We start from the raw sequence: 21,388 nt of genomic DNA, 5'->3' as shown, positions 1-21,388 counted from the left end.
CTACTTTTTTTTACTTTTACTTACACTATTTCTTTTATTTAAAAATTTTATTTTGATCTAAGGAAAATTTTATTTTTAATAATTATTTATTTAAAATCTAATAAAAAGGATTATTTGCAATTTAATTTTTAAAAAAAACTATTTAAGAAGAATTATTTTTGTAAAAAGAATAATTTTTGTAAAAAGAATTATTTTTGTAAAAAGAATTATTTTTGTAAAAAGAATTATTTTTGTAAAAAGAATTATTTTTGTAAAAAGAATTAACTTCGTAAAAAAAATTATTTTCAATTTTTAAAAAAAATTTATTAATCTAAATGAAAAATTTTATTTCACTATTTAAGTAAAAAAATAATATTCATAGTTTTGTAAATTTGTGAAATTGTACATAGAAAAATAATACTGTCCCGGCACATTCGACAATCAAAAATTTTGCCAATAAATAATTAAAATTGACGGATTATTTCACTTGCTCTACTTGAAAAATTTTTGTACAAATTTTGTTGAATTGAAATTAAGTAAAAAATATATTTTTCATGACTTTTTTTTTATAAAACTAAAATTTGTCATCGAAAAATAAATTAGATTATCATTTGTCATCTTCTTGTTGCTCCAAAAATTGCTGCAGCAATGCCTTATCCAAGGGAATTGTTAAATATTGTATTCCATCGACACCACGTTTTTCTTTAATCAATTTATGATCGAGAAATTCCGTCAATTGTGTTCTTAATGTAATCTCATTAGTAACAAAAAATCCTTCTCGTGCTTTTTGATACAAATCTTTAAAAGCCATTCCTGTTGTAAAGAAATAAAAAAAAAATTAAATGTAAGAATAAGAGAAAACAAATCGTGTATAAAAATAAATAAAGCAAAATATATAAATTGAAATAAATAGAGAACAAATAAATTAAAATAAATAAAATAAAAATCTTACCTGGATAATGTGCATTTGCATTTTCAATTTGATAATTGACCAAAATAATATATACAGATTTCGATTTATCCGGTAGGGATAAAAAGACATTGTGAAGTGATGATAAGGCAAGTGCTCCACTCTGACGTACCATCAGCGAATTTTCGTACAGAGTTTCCTCCTTATATGGCATAAATGTCGTTGCATTGCTCCAATAAAAATTGAATCTTGCACGTTTCGCGTTATCCCACACTAATCGAAAATAAATTATACAAAAAACTATATTAAATCTCCAGATTATAATAAATTTATCAAAGAATAACAAATAAAAAAAGAAAGAGAAGAAAAAGAGAAGAGAAAAGAAAAGAAACAACTTACAGAGAGAAGCGTTAATATGATCAACTGAAGCAACAAGATGTAAATTAGGAAAACTTGCAAGATACGAAAGTTTATCCTGAATTTTCTTCGCGCGAAGCGAAGGTCCATCAATATTATGAATCAGTAAATAAATTCTATCATCCGGATGTTTTTTCAATGTCTCCTCAATTAATTCCATGCAGTCATTTACATTCGATGGCACTTCTAGATCCATTAAATCCTTGATTATTCCATCGAGTATCTGTTGAACGAAATCATTCACAAAATTATTGAAAAAAATTAAATTATTAACATTTTCCATGGGCAAAAAATGTAGAAATCCAAAAAGATGTAAAAGAAGAAATAAATATAAATCATTACATTTTTTTCAACAATTAAAATATTAATTTTATCCATAACTAGCTGACTAATTAACTATTTTAGTTCCTAAAGAAATGAATTAAAAGTTTTGAACATAAAATAACGTATTTCACAGATAAAATAAATTAATTCACCTCTTTTAATGTTAAACTTGGAAAAAATCCATTTATAATCAAAGCTGGACGACCTTTAATCATTTGCTTCTGAAAATCGTGAATTAAAGTTCGTTTCGATCCCAGGCCGTGTAGCAATATACTGAAACCTTCCCTGAAATAATGAATTGTACAGAATATAATTTTTTGACATAATTCTAATTATTATTACTATCAACTATTATAATTATTATTATTATCACTAGCAAATGATACGCTCGCTAGCGCGCGAAACATGTTATTCAATTTATTATTGTTATGCAAATTACAAAATTTTTTATTTTCAGATATAAATTTTAAAATAATTTCATAATCAAAATTTAAAACATTCACTTATTAAGTACAAAATTAATTATTATTGTTTATATTTTCAAAAATTTTAATATAAATCTTCGCAAGAATTCAATTATTTTTATAAATAGTACAATTTTTTGAAAAAATTATTAAATTATTTTTAACAAAATTTTAATACAATTTCACGAAAGAATTTAATTATTTTCTAAAATTTTACGAAAGAATTCAATTATTTTTATAAATACATAGTAAAATTTTTTGCGAAAATTCAATTATTTTTAACAAAATTTTAATAATATATTCATGAAAGAATTCAAATATTTTCTAAAATTTTAATAAAATTTCACGAAAGAATTCAATTATTTTTAACAAAATTTTAATAAAATTTCATGAAAGAATTCAATTATTTTCTAAAATTTTAATAAAATTTCATGAAAGAATTCAGTTATTTTTATAAATAGTGAAATTCTTCGCAAGAATTCAATTATTTTGATAAATATTAAAATTCTTTGCAGGAATTCAATTATTTTCGAAACAATTTTAATTGAATTTCTCGAAAGAATTTAATTATTTTCGAAACAATTTTAATTGAACTTCTCGAAAGAATTTAATTATTTTCAAATATTTCTATTAAATTCTTCAAAACAATTCAATTTTTCCTAAAATTTTAATAAATTCTTCGATCAATTCAATTATTTTTATAAATAGTAAAATTCTTCGTAAGAATTAAATTATTTTTATAAATAATAAAATTCTTCTCAGGAATTCAATTATTTTCAATACAATTTTAATAAAATTCTTCTTCATAAAATCCAATTGCTTTCAAAATTTTTAATTAAAATTATTAATGAAACTCGAACAGATTATCAGAAAACAACGATTATTTATATAGGTTATTATTACTATTATTATTAAATTATTTTAATGTTTTGGTTGTTAATCTATTGTTGATTAAATAATAAAAACTATTATTTGAAAACTTACTCCAACATAAAGTTCCAAAAAGAAAATTGTGACACATTTTTTTCATAAAGACGACTAATTCCTTCCTTATGATAATTAGAGATGTGTAAATTTTTCGCTAATAATTTATCTATTGTCTCCTTGTCCAATTTGGCAGTTCTTAATCTTCCAAGCGTGTGATTTGAAGTTATAACTTTTTCAGATTGTGTTTGAAAGTATTCTTCTGGATTCAAATGCTGTAATAAAATTTTTTAATGTAATTAGGTAATTTTCCTTATTATTATTATTATTATTATTATTATTATTATTATTATTATTATAATTATTAATTAGTGATTAAACACTAATGCAAATGAAATCAGAAATATTTCATGTTTGTCAAAAATTTCGTGAAAATTTGAAACATTAAATAAATTAAGTTTAATTGACTATTACTTTTCTTTCTAATTAATGTAATTTATGCATTACATTTTATTTATGTAAAAATAATTGTTTTTAGTAATTAAAACTTTACTGAGCAAAGAAACGAAAAAAGAAGAAAAATAAATGCAAAAATTTGTATAGATTTACCACTTCTGTATAGTCATTTTTATCAGCAGTTATTTTTTTAGAAGACTTTGGCTGTTTTTTGAATTTTGTATTTCGTTTGATTGATTCATCGCCTTCTGCTTCGCCTTCAGATTCTTGGTCCATTTCCATGGTTTCATCATAATTTTCATCATCATCATCAACAATATCATTTGCATGACTTTTTTTGATTCGGTATTTTTTTCTTTCCTTTTCATTTTCCTCGTCATAGTCATCAGCTCCTTCATCTTCATCTTCATCATCAACATCATCATCAGTTTCATTTTCCATTTCTTCAGTATCGTCTGAATCACCATTGGGTTCGTATTCACTGTCTTCAGACACACTTTCTTCGAAATCGTCTGCTTCGTAATTGAAATTTCTCATCGAACGGCCCTTATCAACTGAAATAAAAAATTCTCAATTTGAATGAACACAAATTTAGAATTATTTTTAAACTATAAATATGATTCACAATTTTTCAACGTGCAAATGATGGAAATATTTTTGATTAAAAATATTTTCTTTTGCATTGCAATAAAAATTGAAGACTTAAATTTTCCATTTAGAAAGTTTATAATTAATTTTCTCGATAGTGACGCAAAATAATTATGTGATAAAAATTTAATTTCAAGAAGAAATAAATAAATTTCGTTCATTTAATCGCTCAGAACTTTAAGATCTTATGATTCTTTTTAAAATATCAAATTCAAATTATCAAATAATAAATTTTAACAAACCAGATAAATTTCTTTTTGCCTTATTTCCATTTGGAGAATTAAGTTTTTCAAGAACTACAGTTGGATTTATATTTTGATCTTTTATGCACGATCTTGCTTTTTCCAACATTTTCCCTCGTTTCGGTGCATCGACTGGTTCATAAAAATTACTGCCTCTAACGTCATAATCACCATCAAACAATGCTGGAAAAAAAACAAGAATAATTATAATTTTCTTCTCTATAGTAAAAAAAAAGTCCATTCCCTTTAGAAGTTAAAGAAACTTCTAAAAACATAAATTAACATTTAAAAACTGAATTTTAGAAGCGTAAAATTAAAATAATATCTTATAAATATTCTATAAGAATTATTTTTGTAGAAATTAAAAAAGTAAAATAAATTAAAGTTTTAATAATTTAAAAAATAAATTGAAAGTGTAAACAATCAGATTAAATATAAATTATGTTAATTAAACTAATAAGTAATATATTCGAATATACATACCCGATGAGTTATAATTATCTGCTACAATTTCAACATTTTCTCGATCAAAAACATCTATTTTATCTATTGATTGTCGTCTTGAGCTTGAATTTGCTAAAAATAATAAAAATAACTGTTAAGAAAAGAAAAATCTTATATAATAATTGAATATTAAATATTAACAATTGAACATTAATTATTGAAATGTATATTCTTACTTGCTTCTGAAAATATTGTTGATCTTGTCACACGTTTTTCTATATTATTACTCATTGTAACTCGAATTTATTTCAAAACAGAAGAATTCTAATTAGAAAATAAATATTGTGGAAAAATATTTAATTCTTAATAATGTGTATTAAAATAAAAGATTACGGTAAACATTAAACTGTCACATTCACTAAAAACACAACATGACTTGTTGACATCACTAAGCACATTTTTACAGGTTATGTATTTTGGCGATTGGCGGGAACCGGCACACAGCTGATTTTAAATATAGATGTCAGCAGTTCTCGAGTCACGTGACCTTTCAATTATTTAAAAATAAATTTTCATATATAATTATTTCTCACTTCTTTTTTTTACAATTATTTACATTACGTCAAATAATTATATTAAATACACTGTCAATTAAAGTTTAAAACAGAATTTGTAGTTATTTAAATTTTTCATTAAAAGTTTTTATCATTATTAATATAAATAAAATACCTAATTAAAGTATTATAATAGATTATAATTAAAAACAAAAAAAAATTTTCTTTTTTTTAAATAAAAAGGTTTTAGGAATAATTTTAATTCATTTTTTTATTTTATTTTCAATAATTTAAATTTATTTTTATTTTACTTTGCATAATTAAAATTCTTTTTTATATTTTGCATAATTTAAATTTATTTTTATTTTATTTTGCATAATTTAGATTTATTGCTATTTTTTTTTGCATAATTTAAATTTATTTCTATTTTATTTTGCATAATTTAAATTTATTTCTGTTTTATTTTGCATAATTTAAATTGATTTCTATTTTATTTTGCAATAATTTCAATTCTTTTCTATTTTATTTTAAATAATTAAAAAAAATTTTTAAATAAAAAATATATGTAAAAAATAAAAAAAATTTAAATATAAATATAAATAATAAAAATACATAAAATGATAACATAAAACAATGTGAATGCAATTATTTATGTCAAACATATCGTTAAATATTTGACGTCAAATATAAATATAAACAATAAACATATTACAGTACATTAAAATAAAGACAAATAAAATGTATTTAAATTAGTTATATCAATAATATTTATCATCCCCCTAATGAAGTCGTGCGTTTATCTATAATCTAACATTTTTCATCTATTTTTATGAATGAAAAGAAAAAGAGAAAAAAAATAAAAAAGTGAATATAGTTAAACGAAAATTAATATAAAACTATTTTAATGAAAATTGATAAACTGAATAATTTATTACAGTAAATGACTTTGCACCTGTTTGACCCGTTCAATTTCAGTCCAGTGACCAATAAAGCACGTTATAATATGCATGCAGAATAAATATTTATCTAATAAAACAAAATAAATTTTTTCTAAATAAATTTTTAAATAAAAAAAATTTTTTATTAAACATTAAAAAAGGGTATTTTAAAGAGTAAATAATTTCTAAGTTAAAATAATTAAATTAACTATAAACGAGTAATAATAAAAATATTTTTGTTATTTGTAATTTTTAAATAACTATTACTATTAAAAAAAAAAAAAGTTGTAAAAAGTTTTTTACAAAAACATTTACATCTATTATAATTATTACTATTAATATAATAATTTATTAATAAATTATAAAAAATATAAAATATATGAATAAATAAATACCTATGTAATTTAAATAGAAAAGAGAAGAATATAATAAAAATAATAATAAAGTAAAATTTTTAAATAAATAAAAATCTAACTTAGTAACAAACTAAAGAAAACTAAAACTAAACCAAAATAACTAAATATTAAGGGCTTAGCCCGTGTAAGAATATTAAATAAAATAAATAAATAAAATAACTGAATAAATAAAAAAAATAAAAAAATATTTTCAATATTTTTAAATAAGTTTCATAAATAAATTTATAAATCAAAAGTTTAATTATAAATTATGATCAAAAAAGAAAAATTAAAAACAAAAAAAAATCGAGAATTCTATTAGTGTCAATGTTTTCTATGTGTCATATAAAAAAATCTATAATTGTCCCAGCATGAAAAATGTATATTTACTTAATATGACCTTGTCAACAATGAAATTTACTGAGTTTTCATCTCGATTTTTTAGGTTGATTATTGATATAATACACAAACAAAAATGTATTTCTAAACATTAAATATGACAATTTGAACGACAGTAGGCGTTAGATTAGATCTGTCTGGGAATATTAACATGCAAGTTCAAAAAAGAATAAAAAAAAAGAAGCGAGAACCGAATAGTATTACTTTTTTACTCGCCTCGTTCTATACTCTTTATATTGGATATTTTATTTGTTTTTTTAATAAAATGAAAATAAATTTTTCTGTGAACAAAACTAAATTTTTAATAAATAAAACAAATTCTTAATGAAAGAACTAAATTTTTAATAAATAAAACTAAATTTTCAATAAATAAGAAATAATTTTTATTATAAATAAAAATAGATTTTCAATAAATAAAAAAAAAATAATGAAGTTTTGTGCAATTTTCATTTTTACTATTTTGTGCCAAACAGTGGATTCAAAAATTCTCATTGGAATCGAAAATAATGTCACATTTATCGAGGATATTAAAAATTGGTTAAAAATAACTCACGTCATTATTTTATATGACGACAATGATGACGGTAAGTCGTAAATCTGAAACAATAAAAAAATGATTTTCAAATTAGTAAAAAAGCATCGAAACAATAAAAAATAGTAAATTTATTTATTTCGAGTAATCAATACAATTTGAAACTAATTTATTTATTTTATTGTATTTATTTATTGTAATTTCAGTTTTAATTTTAATTTTCAATTGGTTTTTATTTAAATTATTTTATTGTACTTGTTTTTTTATTTAATTTTATTTAAATGTAAATTTAAATTCATTATTTTTACTATCATCTATTCTATTCTATATAAAAATTTCCATATTCCAAACAAAATAATTTCCATATTTTTTAATTTTCGAATTATTTAAAAAATTCCAATTTACATTGAAATAAATAAAATTAGTACAAAACTGAATAATTTCCATTAAGAAAATTGCTCTATTTTTTTATTAATTTAATTTTAACTTAGAAGAAAAAATAAAAAAAAAATTTAATTTAGAGAAAAAAATGAAAAAATTTAATTTAAAAAATTCAAATTTAATTAATAATTTAATAATTAAGTATATTTTTAATTATTACAATAAAAATAATCAGTTAATTCACAGATCCCGAGGAGAATTTGTTTGCCTTTGAAATATGTCGACGATTAATAAGAAAAAAAATTCAAACACTGACAATAAAATTTAAAAATCTTCACGAATTGAATAAAATTTATGAGAAAAGTATTAATCAACCGTTAATAACAGTTTTTCTATCAAATGAAATTTCAATGAAGAAATTTGAAATTTTTTCCCAAAAAATCAACATGAAATGGGGAATCTGGCTTATTATTATTACAAATAACAATTTCCGAACATCAATAAATTATTGTCCAAAGCCAAGGGGAAATATTTTTCATTTATCATTCAATAGTAAAGTAATTGTCAAATGTCATGAGAATAAAAATCTCTATAAATGGAATTCCATCAATGAAAATCAAATTGAAGTTCATAATTTTGCAAAATGGGATATGGAAAATCATATTCACAATAAAACAATTGATATTTTTTTCATTAAAAACGAACAAATTGGTGGTAAACAATTGAAAAGTGCAACACTCGCGGTGAGTTATTTATTTTATATTATTAAATTTTTTTAAAAATATTTTATTTAAAATAAAAAATATTTCAACAAAAAAAAAATAAGTAAAAAATAATGCGGACTTTGATATTTGACATATTGTATATTTTTGAATAAAAATAAATAAATAATTATTAGTTATAATATTTAATGAAATAAAATATATATTGTTTGAAAAACAAATTTTTTGATTCAATTAAAAATAGAAAAATGGAAATTAAAATTTATTTACAAATAAAAAAAGATTTTTTATAAATCGAAAAATTGATTTTAAATTTATTTGTAATTCTTTTATTTATTTATTATTTGTTTATTCAAAATATACGAGAAAGGCCCATTCGTACTTTTAATATTTTTTCGTAATTCTTAGTTTTTTAAATAATTTTTTCTAATTAAAATTAAAATAATTAGTTAATAATTAGGAATTCCAATTAAAATTGAAATAATTGAATAATAATTAATTTCGATTAAAATTGAAATAATTAATTAATAATTAATTCTAATCACAATTCAGATAAAATAATTTCACTTCAAATTGACGTAAAATTAATAATTAATTAAATTAACACAATTTTTTCCTAATAAAAAAAAATCAAAATTGCATTTCTTTTGCAGAATAAACCGAACTCGACGAAAAATGATTCGGAACTTTATATAATAATTCTTACTGAACTGGGAAAAGTGATGAATTTTACACATTACACGACATCGGAGGAGAGTCAATATGGAGCATTGGAAAATGGTATTTGGACGGGTGTAATGAATAAAACTTCAACGGGTGCAGTTGATGTTGCAGCCGTTGGAATGTCAATGACAGAAAAAAGAATTCGAAGTGTTGATTTTACACAACCAATTATAGAATCATTTAAGGCTTTATATTTTAGAAAACCACAAGGCAGCCAAATTCGAAGATTTGGATATTTTCAGGTACAAAAAATAAGTTTTAACTGTTTTAACTTAATAAAAATTGTTGATTTTTTAATTTAAAAAACTTAAAAAAAATAATAAATGAAAATTAATAATAATAATAATCAGTAAATAAAATAACAAATATTAAAAAATCAAATTAGAAAACCAAATAAAAATTCTCTTTAATTTTTTTAATTAAAAAGAATTTTATTAGTAATTATTAATTTTCATTTATTATTTTTAAAAGTTTTTTTTTAATTTATAAATAAAAAATAAATTAATAAACGATAAATAAAATAAACATATTTTTAATTATTATATATCCATAATAATATAATTGATTCATAACAATTAATTTATTTAATTATTTTTCAGGCATTTAATAAATACGTTTGGGGAGTTTTGATATTATTATTAATTAGTATTCCATTATGCAACACGTACATAATGAAAGAAGGAGAAAATTACTCATCAATTACACTTTTGTTTGGAGAAAATTTTTTAGATGTTTGGCGAATTTATTGCCAACAAGGAATTTCAGGTAGAATTTAAAAAAAAAAATTATTTTACACAAAAATAAAAATTTAAACAAAATGACAAAAATTGATATCCATTTAATAATTTGTTTTTAATTAATAATATTTTTTCTAATAATCAGTTTTAAAATTATAATTTTTTTACTAATTAGGTTTTAAATAATAATTGTAAAATTATAATAGACTTTAGTTGAATTTTCTTCAGAAAAATAAAAGACAATAAGAAATAATTTTATGAGTAAAAAAAAATTCTTTTCATAAAATATTTTGTCTAATTTTTTGCAGACTTTCCAAAAAGAGGTTCACTGAGAATTATTTATTTTGTAACATTTATGTTGTCATTGGTATTGTTATCGGCTTATTCGGCATCATTAATTAGTCGGCTTGCAGTGTCAACACCCACATTACCTTTTACATCCATAGAAGAATTCATTTCACAGAAGAAATATAAAATGATTGTTATTCATAAGGGAGAAACTTTTGACTCTATAAAAGTAAGAAAAAAAATAGAATTAATAATAAAAGAAGAACATTATTTACTCTGAAAAATTTAATTCTTATATTCTTTATTTAAATAATATAGAATTTTTCCTTCAATTTTAGAATTTCAAAGACAAAGATTCCATTGGAATGAACAAATTATTAAAGGAAAATAAAGAATTACCTCTGAGTTTCAACGAGGGATTTAATATGGTTTGTCAATTATTTATTTTCTAATCTAATTATTATTCAAAATAAGAATTAAATAATGATTTTAAAAATTAAAATTATTAAAATAAAAATAAAAATTTAAAAATTATTTAAATCACTTAATTTTAATAATAATACGAAAATCATTAATAACTAAAAAATAATTATATTCTTTGTAGATTTGTAAGGATAGATATTCAGTGTTTTTGGTGGAACAAAGTGCAGAAACATCGATCGATGATGTTAATCTTTGTGATTTATCAAAAATTCCCACAGTAACAAAAATTTCCCTAGCCATGTCACTTCCAAAAAATAGTCCTTATACCGGAATGTTCAATTACCAGTGAGTATATTAAATAAAAAAAGTGTATTTAATTAACTATAACAAGCAATAATTAATACTGTCTTAAATTGTTAATTTTTTAAAATAATTTTTTAATAATTTAATAATTATTTTTCTAAAAATTTGTCAATTTTAATTATTTTAATAGTTTAAAAATTATTTCTCTTAATAATTTATTAATAATAAATTTTTATTACCTAATTTAATAATAATTATTTAATTATTATTTAATAATTTAATATTTTAATAACATTTCTTTTATAATAATTTATCTTTTTTTTTTAAATTTTAGCTTACAGAGATTTAAAGAATTCGGAATACTTAATCGACTAGTGAGTCAAAGAATGAAAAGAAATGATAATTCTGAATTAAGAAATTTCGATTCAATTTCTTTGGGTGCAGTTAATACAATTTTTGAAATTGTATTATGCGCTTTCTTTTTGTCAGTTTTTATATTAGTTTTAGAAAAAATTCACTTCAATTATTATCAGAAGAGAGAGAAGGAGAGAAGAAATCAAATGATTACTGATTTTATTCATCGAAGTAATCTCAGGAATAAGAATTCTTTTCTAAATGGTAATTTGTTTATTTAATTAAACAAAATATAAGGCTAATTAGACTATATTCAATCAGAACGAAAAGAAAATGTTTACTGTAATTTAATTATTATACAATTAATTTAAAAAAAAATATTTCTTGTACAATTTTCACTTTATTTGTATTTTGAATTTAATTTTTGTTTTCATTATTTATTATTTAGTACAATTTTTATTTTATTTATATTTTATATTTAATTATTTATTATTCAGGCAATTATCCATACTATTTAATTGTACTAAAGGTATTATTATATTAGTAACAGACAATTTTTATATAAAAAAATGAATTTTAAAAATAATGTTCACACGTTACAATTTACAAAAAATATGTTAAATAAATCGTTATTGTATTTTTGGGGTTGTTTATTTAATTCCTGAAAGTAGCAAATTATTATTTCAAAATTTAACTGAAACTTGAACGAAAATAATTATATTTAGCTAATTTAATAGATATTTACTAAACATTTTAGTTAAAACAGCTACTTGCAGACAAATAAAAATTATTAATTATTTTAGTTACATTTACTATTCTTACTAAATTATTTTAGTTAAAATTACTAATTTTATTAAATAATTTTAGTTTACCATTTTAATTAAAAAACTTTATTTAAAATTACCACTTTAATGAAATTATTTTAGTTTAAATTAGGTACTATTTTAATTGAATAATTTTAGGTAAAATTACCAATTTCATTAAATTAGTTTAGTTAAAACTACATTTTTTAAATAAATTACTTTATTTAAAATTACTATTTTAATTAAATTATTTCAGTTAAAATTATCATTTTAATGAAATTATTTTTTAGTTAAAAAACTTTATTTAAAATTACCACTTTAATTAAATAATTTTATTTAAATTACTATTTAAATTGAATAATTTTAGTTAAATAAATTACCAATTTTTAATGAAATTATTTTAGTTTAAATTACTATTTTAAATAAATAAATTTAGTTAAAATTACCATTTTAAATAAATTACTTTAGTTAAAATTACTATTTTAATTAAATAATTTTAGTTAAAATTACTATTTTAATTAAATAATTTTAGTTAAAATTATTATTTTAATTAAATTATTTGAGTTAAAATTACCTTTTTAATTAAATTATTTTATAGTAAAAATTACTATTTCAATTAAAAAAAAATCAACTGCAAAATATTTATACTTAAAATTACTATTTCCAGATAAATAAAAAAATCTAATTGCTAAACAGTTGAAATTAATATTGACACATAGTCAATTTAAAAAAAACTAACTGCTAAATATTTAACTAAACATTTAGTTAAACCGCAGCTATATTTTTTCTCTGCTATAACTATAAAATTCAGAGAGAAAAAAAAAATTAATCTTAATTGAAATTATTCCGGGACAGCGCGTACGCAGTCCCGACTAACAAAAATTATACGCCCGAGATATCCACATTAGGGATATTCGCAAGGGTCAGCTCAACCGTAGTGCAATGGGAGAGCCTCACCCTGGAGGAACCGCCTTGTTGATCACGGTAGCCTCTGCGCCAGGTAAGTATGCTTTGCTCCCTGACGAGCTGCCTTTTATACCCACGAGGACTCAAGTTCACTACGAGACAGTTGACACTCGCCCCCTGGCCTCATCTCATTCAACTAAAGTACAGTTTCAATCAATAATACACTCTTTAGACTCGAGTCTCACAAGTGTACAGTTTTCTACAAAAATGTACAATAAACAAAAATTATCCCATACGATCAAAAATACTGAATTATTTATTTATTTTTGTTAATTTTATTAATTTTTCACCAAATGTAAAAAAATATGTTTTAATCTACGAGGAATTTTTAGTTTTTCAAATTGCTTTTTAATATTAATAATTTTGTTAATTATCGTGATTATTACAATTTAGTGTAATTTTTAACATTATTATTATTATTAATTTTTTAATTTATTAACTTTATAGTTAATTAATTTATATTTTACTAATTTTCTAGTTTACTAATTTTATATTTTACTAATTTTATAGTTTACTAATTTTATAGTATATTAATTTATACTTTGCTAATTTTATAATAGTTAATTTTTTTATTTATTAGTTACAGAATACAATTAAATAATAATTATTAACATAAAGTATTTTTGTTAACTTAGAAAAAAAATTTATTTGATTCGAATAACCGATATTATTTACTTGTCTACATATTATCAAATAAATATTTATTTATTAATAATAATTTTAATTAAGCCAATTAAATGGAAATTGCTTCAAATGCCGAAATTATTGGTTGAAATACAATTTATTTTATTTAAATAAAAAGTATTTGATTTAAGTAAATATTAAAATTCGATATTAGAAAAATAATCGGCTATTTGAGTAATTCTTTTTTTCCGTGCAGAATACTAAAATTGTTTTATGAAGTAAACAATCAATCTTACAATAATTTAATTTTTAAAATTAAATATTATTAAATAAATAAAAAAAATTTTTATACTAAAACTTTTTTGTTTTAGAATTTATTATTAAAAAATAGAGAATTCTTTAAAAGAAAAAAAAAATTTTTTAGTGAAAAATCGGCCGATTTTTACCAACTTAAATAATTTATTAAATTAATTAACATTATTATTATTTCTAATAAGTTTTACTAATTTTCCGCCCTAAAATGCTAAATTAATTATAAATTTCAGATCCTAGGCTAAAGAAATTAAATTCAAAATAATTGAACTCAAATAATCTACTTAAAATTTAATTAATAATAATTGAATTATAATTATCGCAAATGAAACACTAAAAATTTTATTAGAAATAAATAAAATTTTTTACTAATTTCAATATCGAAGAAGTATTTCACTAAAATGTCAAATTTAGAGGACGAACAATATTTTCAGATATATTGTATAATATTTTTTTACAACTAGTAATAAATAATATAATTTTTTTCTATCTTCTAATGCATCGCTAAATGGAGGGTAAAAAGTGTTTTTCATCTAGTGATCGACTATCTTCGTGATAAAAAAAAAAATGAGCCTATATAAAAATATAATAAGCATTTTATATCATTAAATGCAAATTGCATATGTTCGGTTCATAATTTTTTTTTCATTTTATTCACTGTTGTGTAACTTTTCATTTGTTTTATTTAGTGTCGTGAATATTACTCATTAATTTCTTAAAAATAAATTCAAATTTAAATCATTTTATACGTTCAAATAATTCAGTATTTTAATATAATGTATATTCAAATAATTTAATCAAATAATATATTCTAATAATTTATTCAAATAATCAATTCAAATAATTTACTCAAATAATCAATTCAAATAATTAACTTGAATAACTCAATAATATTTTATTTTGAAAATAAACTAATAGACAAAAAATGCAGTTAAATACAATTTTTAAAATTTTGTGCATACTGTCAATGGATTCTTTAGCGAACGCTAAAATAAAATTAGAAGATTATGCAAAATTGATAATTAAAGTTTTTGATCATAATAAGGAATCTTCGATAACGATATTTCATTATTCTGAAAACGATGGTAAGTTTTTAGTATACTTATTCATTATTATTTAATATCCCTAAAGATAGCGTCGACGCTCCGAAGAAAACTATGATTTTTCGGATTTTACAGAAGAAAATATCACTAATTTTACTGTTTTCATTCACCTAGAGAGTTAAAAAAAATTTCAAAGCACTCTTTTAATTAAAATTTTCGAAAAACTTGTAGTTTTGTGAGAAAAGAAAGTTTTTCGACGCCAACTTCAGGGACATATTTATCAAAAATAATATAAATTATTCTTTTCATTATTTTTTAATTTAATTATTATTACATTTTTTGCAATATAGACTTCATCGAAAAGCAATATTTATTAAAAATAACAAATCTACTGTCGAAGCGGGAGATTGTTTCAATAACAGCCGACTTTCGTGATTGGGGAAAAATGCGAAAGCACTATTGGGAGAAGAATAAAGAGAAAATACACGGAAGACGACCAATGATTGTCATTTTATTATCAGATGAAAAAAGTTTAAATCAATTTCGCCGTATGTGTGTGGAATTAAATTCAGAGGAGCAATTATTTTTTCTCGTACTATTCGTTAAAACGGATAAAGAATATTTAACAGAATTTTGTGAAAATCCCGATAGAGGTTTCTTTCTACTTCGTCTCGATGCCTTTATGGTTGTCAAATGTTACGATAATGATAGACTCTATGGTTGGTATACATTAAGTGGTGATTTTATGGAGGTATCAACATGGGCAATATGGGATCCACAAATTGAATTTTTAACAATGATTCTTGATCATAGTCATCGAAGAATTGATTTAAAAGGAAGAGTACTAAAAATAGGAACTGTCGAGGTAAGAATTTTCTTAGCATAAAAGAAATATGGAGAATTTTTAATTCGAAAAATAAATTTTAGTCATCGGCTCTAACTTCATGGACAGAGGACAATATATTAGATGGTTTCTTTGGTCAATTGTTGCACGAACTTCAAATCTGCATGAATTTCACATGGGAATTAGTGGCAAAGGAACGTGAATACGGCAGTTGGAATGGTACCGGTAATTATTGGACAGGAGCAACGAAATTATTGTACGAGAAGAAAATCGATTTATTAGTGACTGATTTGGCATTAACATCTTTAAGAATGACTGCTATTGATTATACAATTCCGTTATTGAATGTTTATTCCCTTCTTTATGTCAAAAAACCACAGTCTGGAACAGTTGTCAAGTGGTTAGGATATTTTAAGGTAAAATGATTCAATAGCATAAAAAATCGGATATAAAAAAATGTTAAATGGGTTAAAATTAACTCATTTAACATTTTTTTATATCCGATTTTGTTTCTTGCAGTTCTTTGACGTTCGTATTTGGCTTGCACTAATTATAGTGATACTAATCACCCCGCTCATTTTGACGGTCATGAAAATGAAAATTCGCGAATCGAGCATTCTCTCTCTACTGCTGATGGAAAATTATCTGAATATTTGGGGCATCTATTGTCAACAGGGATTATTAGGTGAGTTTCGATAATTTTCTTTTTTACATTTTTAGAAACTTTTTCGGGCTTCGTATTCGATAATTAATTTTAAAAAAGTAGCAAAAAGTAGCTATATCGAAAAATTAAACCTGACGATTCAATTTTTTTTTACAATTTCTTAATTACATTCAAAAATAGAATAATTTTTTAAAACAAATATTTGAATAGCTATTTATTTTGTCCACAGAAATTAAAATATTTCAAATGATTTCAATGTAACGCATTTTATGAAATTTAACATTTTCTAAAAATTACAAAAGTAATTCATTCAAAATTCAATCATTTTTTTGTTGAAATTTATAAATAAAATTATTCAAAACTTTAATCATTTCACTTTATTCAATTCTTAATCAATTCTTATTAGAAAGTTCTATACGAGAATAAAATTATTTAAATAAAAAAAATAAATAATTTATTCAATAATTGAATATTTCTTAAATTTGAATTCTTATAAAGAACACTTTATTTCAACCATTTTGAAAATATTTTAATTTTTACGAAGAATTGCATTCAAATTTTTGATAATATTTTAAATTCAATCAAAAAATGTAATTAAAAATAAATTGAAAATAATTATTACACTCTAAGAAACAAATTATATTAAATTTTTCTTAAATATAATTCAAGTTTTTCGAAGAATTTTATTCAAATTTTTAAGAATAATTTTGCGTTTTTAACGGAATTAATTTAAAATTATATTAAAAATAATTGAATTTCTGCGATGAGTTTTATTATTTATGAAAACAATTGGATTTTCGTCACCGAATTAAAAATTTTTAAAATAATTGAATTCTTTTAATGAATTTTATTACAATTTTTAAGAATAATCCATTTTTCACGGAATTAATTTAAAACTGTATTAAAAACAATTGAAATCCTGCTATAAGTTTTAATATTTATAAAAATAATTGAATTCTTACAACGATTATTATTAAATTTTTAAAAAATAATTGAATTCTTGGTAAGAATTTTTTAAAAATCTATTTAAATAATAATTGATTTTTTTTTTAAATTTTTATGAAAATTGTGCTGAATTCCTTTGAAAATTGTATATTATTTATGTAAAAAATTGAATTCTCTCAAGAATTTTTATTAAAATTATATTGACAACAATTCAATTATTATAAAGAATTTCATTGAAATTTTCAAAAATAATTGAATTCTTTCAATGAATTTTATTAAAATTTTTAAGAATAATCCATTTTTCGCTGAATTATATAATTTAAAATTGTATTAAAAGTAATTGAAATCCTGCTACGAGTTTTAATATATATATGAAAATAATTGAATTCTTGCAACGATTATTATTGAAATTTTAAAATATAATTGAATTCCTGAGAAGAATTTTATTTTTTATATAAAAATAATTGAATTCTTGCGAAGAATTTTATAAAAATCTATTTAAATAATTGGTTTCTTTCGAAAAATATTAGGAAAATTCTGTTTTAAATAATTGGATTTCTGTGGAAATTTTTTTATTTATGAAAATAATTGAATGTTTGCAAAGAATTTTATAAACTTTTTTTTTAAATTATTCAATTCTTTTGAAAAACGCCCCCTCCCCCAAAAAAATGTTACGTAATATATGAACGATTCCCATTAAAAAAAGTATCTTTTAGTGTAACAAATAAAGAAATGTATCCAAATAGTAGCAAATCGTAAAAAAAAGTAGTAAATGGTAGGTTTTAGTAGATGAGTGCGAGGCCTAAACTTTTATTATGGGGGTAAAAGGGCAAATATCGGGGGTAATTTAGCCTTAATATTAGGGGTAAATATACTCTCTTCAGTTATAAATAAAAATTCAAAGTATATACCATCGCGATTGGAGTTAAAATATATTGTTCGATTCTTTTGTAATAATTTTGCAGAATTTCCATCACAAACATCACTACGATTAGTGTACTTCTCGATTTTTGTCTCTGCCTTAATTATTTTGAATTATTATTCAGCTATTTTAATAAGTCGGTTAACGTATCCCATACCAAGTGTTTATCTTCCGGATATGAGAGCTTTTGTTGCCGATGGGACATTCAAATTGATAACTTTAAAAAATGGAGCAGATTATAATATTTTTGAGGTATATTTATTGATTAAACTAGTAAATTATTTATAAAATATTTTAATATAATAAAAATAATTTTTTTCTTTTCGATAATAAGTTTGGGAAAACTCCGATTTTAAAAGCAATGTTCAAACTTATGCTGACATCAGAAGATTTACCCGAATCAGTTCAAGAAGCATTCGATATGGTAAAAAAAAATTCTGCAAGGAATATTTTTTTAAAATAAAATTTTTTTTTTATTTCTGAAATAATAAATTCTTTTTTCTAGGTTTGCGAGCAAAAAGTTGGCTTTTTCGTTGTAGAAACAGCACGAAAAATTCACGATCTTCACATTAAGTGCGATTTACATGAAATTAATACGAATTTACTTGAAATATCGGCAATGGCTATACCGAAACATAGTGAATATAAAAGTGAAATTAATCGAAAGTAATTCATTAATTTATTATAATAATTACAAACGCTTTCTTTGGCAAAAATTCTTAAAAGAATTTAATTTTACGAATTTCTTTACAGTTTCTTCACTTTTGAAGTAAATGGAATGTTGAAGAGATTTTACGAACAATATTTCTATCACGAAACAGTACCAGACGAACCGAAATCACAAGTCACTATTTGGGAAATTGTAATTCTCTTGTCAATAGTTGCCGCTGGAATTATTGTCAGTATTTTAATCTTATTGGCCGAATTAAAAGTTTACTTCCTGCATAAACTGGCAACAGTGAAAAAAAGCAGTAGACACAAAAACAATTTCTTCAAAAAGTTTAAAAATCATCCAATTGATTTGCACCACTCCAATCGAAATGGACCACCAAATATCAAATTTACGAAAAATAATCGTGAATATAAAATTGTATTGAGTCCAGGAGTTAATAAAATTAGTTTTCAATTTTAAAATTCAAAAAAGTTTTTAATTTCATAAGAAAAATAATATTCAATTAAATATTAAATTAAAGAGATTCATTTAAATATTAAATTAAAATAATTTAATTAATTAAATATTAAATTAAATAAAACAATTAAATCTAATAATGTTCAATAATGTTGTTACAGAATAATTTCTTTGAATAAAATGCCACTGATCGCAGTATAATAAAAAAACTATAAATTTAAAAGCGAATAAAAAATATTCATCGGTAAAATTGTATCTTTACTTTTAATCTAAATATGAATTCGAAGTAAATAAAATAATAAAAATTATCGTTTATTTTATAGGCAATTTTCGATTTTTATTTTGTATTCTTTCCCTTTTTCCTCGCAGTTGATAATACAATAATTTTTAGTAATTATTTTTCCCCACAAAAATAATGAAAAAATCGTCAAAATTATTGTTGACAACACTTATTTTCATAGTGACAGAATTTACCAGTGCAAATTTTCAGGAAAATGTGCAATTAATTTTGGATACATACAATTATTACAAGTGTTCGTCAATTATTTTCTTTCACAGTTCCGAAATAGGTAAGAGACTACATATTTTTTCAAAAGTTGAATATTTTATCAACAAAATAATAACAAAAAAAAAATAATTCGAAAACTTCTATTAATTGTTGAAAATAAAAGCTAAAAATTTATTTTTTAATTTAAAAAATCATTTGAATTAATTATTTAATTTTATTTAATTTAATTAATAAATTAATTTAATTTTTAATTTCTTTAAATAGATCTAACAGAGAGAAGTGAAATTTTAAACATTGCATTATACTTCTCAAAATTGAGGATATTTACATTATTTATAAATTTCGAAGATCCCTATGCTTATAAATATTATTTAAATGATAATTCAGGAAAAAGTCGGACACAATTACCTATGAATGTTATATTCTTTACAACGGAAGAATCCTTTAATAAATATTTACAAATGTTTGATCAAATTGATAATAAAAAATCAAAATTCACCTATCCTACTCACGATTGTTTGTTAATATTTATGAATGCACGAAATAGTAATGACAAACCATTATTGAATTTTTGCACGAAACCTACTGGTAATCCAATTAATTTACGTTTCGATTCGCAATTAATTGTCAAATGTTATGACGAACCAAATATTCAAGAATGGTATTCTTTGACCAAGAATGAAACAAGTGTTTATGATTTGGCAACGTGGGATTTTAAAAATGGTTTTCAATTTAAAACAAATCTGTCGAAATACGAAAGAAGAGGTGGACTCAAAGGGAAAATAGTGAGAATAGCAACTACCGAAGTAAATATATCGAATTGATAATTTGTATTTTACGAGCAAAAATTTTTTGAGGTTATGTTTGTAAACTTTGTAGTGAAAATACGAGAATTAATTGTATACGAACCATTGATGTTTGTCTTCATTACATCCGGAATATTCCATGAACACTGATTTCGAGTTTATAAAATAATTTCACGCACTTTTACAAAATTTTCCAGCACTTTTATATTTACTTTACCGTCACGCACTTGCACGCACTTTTCTAACGGTTTTAATCGTTTTAACT

General features: G+C 21.3%; 2 protein-coding genes and 1 non-coding gene across 3 annotated transcripts; 1 reads left to right on the top strand and 2 right to left on the bottom strand.

Annotated features, from left to right (window-relative positions):
• Positions 1-281: 281 nt before the first annotated feature.
• LOC122500963 (origin recognition complex subunit 2) lies at positions 282-21,340 on the bottom strand. The gene is made up of 11 exons (XM_043610150.1): positions 21,227-21,340; positions 7,648-7,691; positions 5,045-5,355; positions 4,848-4,940; positions 4,365-4,547; positions 3,628-4,028; positions 3,079-3,293; positions 1,783-1,915; positions 1,289-1,529; positions 932-1,162; positions 282-792 (listed from the first exon to the last, which is right to left on the bottom strand). Exons 3-11 carry the CDS (start codon positions 5,097-5,099, stop codon positions 587-589), a joined length of 1,758 nt encoding a protein of 585 aa, XP_043466085.1. The 5' UTR covers positions 5,100-5,355; positions 7,648-7,691; positions 21,227-21,340; the 3' UTR covers positions 282-586.
• LOC122500961 lies at positions 8,293-20,587 on the top strand. The gene is made up of 16 exons (XM_043610146.1): positions 8,293-8,750; positions 9,383-9,694; positions 10,052-10,217; positions 10,498-10,706; positions 10,816-10,905; positions 11,082-11,245; positions 11,538-11,827; positions 15,291-15,347; positions 15,656-16,170; positions 16,233-16,565; positions 16,669-16,834; positions 18,724-18,932; positions 19,015-19,104; positions 19,186-19,346; positions 19,434-19,785; positions 20,582-20,587. The coding sequence occupies exons 1-16, from the start codon at positions 8,418-8,420 to the stop codon at positions 20,585-20,587; spliced, it is 3,453 nt and encodes a 1,150-aa protein (XP_043466081.1). The 5' UTR covers positions 8,293-8,417.
• On the bottom strand, positions 13,207-13,368 carry LOC122500972. The gene has a single exon (XR_006301527.1). It is a non-coding gene; the product is annotated as a U1 spliceosomal RNA (small nuclear RNA).
• Positions 21,341-21,388: the final 48 nt, after the last annotated feature.

The sequence above is a fragment of the Leptopilina heterotoma genome, unplaced genomic scaffold (assembly GCF_015476425.1).
Source record: "Leptopilina heterotoma isolate Lh14 unplaced genomic scaffold, ASM1547642v1 Lhet_192, whole genome shotgun sequence".
Classification (NCBI taxonomy): Eukaryota; Metazoa; Arthropoda; class Insecta; order Hymenoptera; family Figitidae; genus Leptopilina; species Leptopilina heterotoma.
This window is presented reverse-complemented; position numbering and strand designations above follow the sequence as displayed.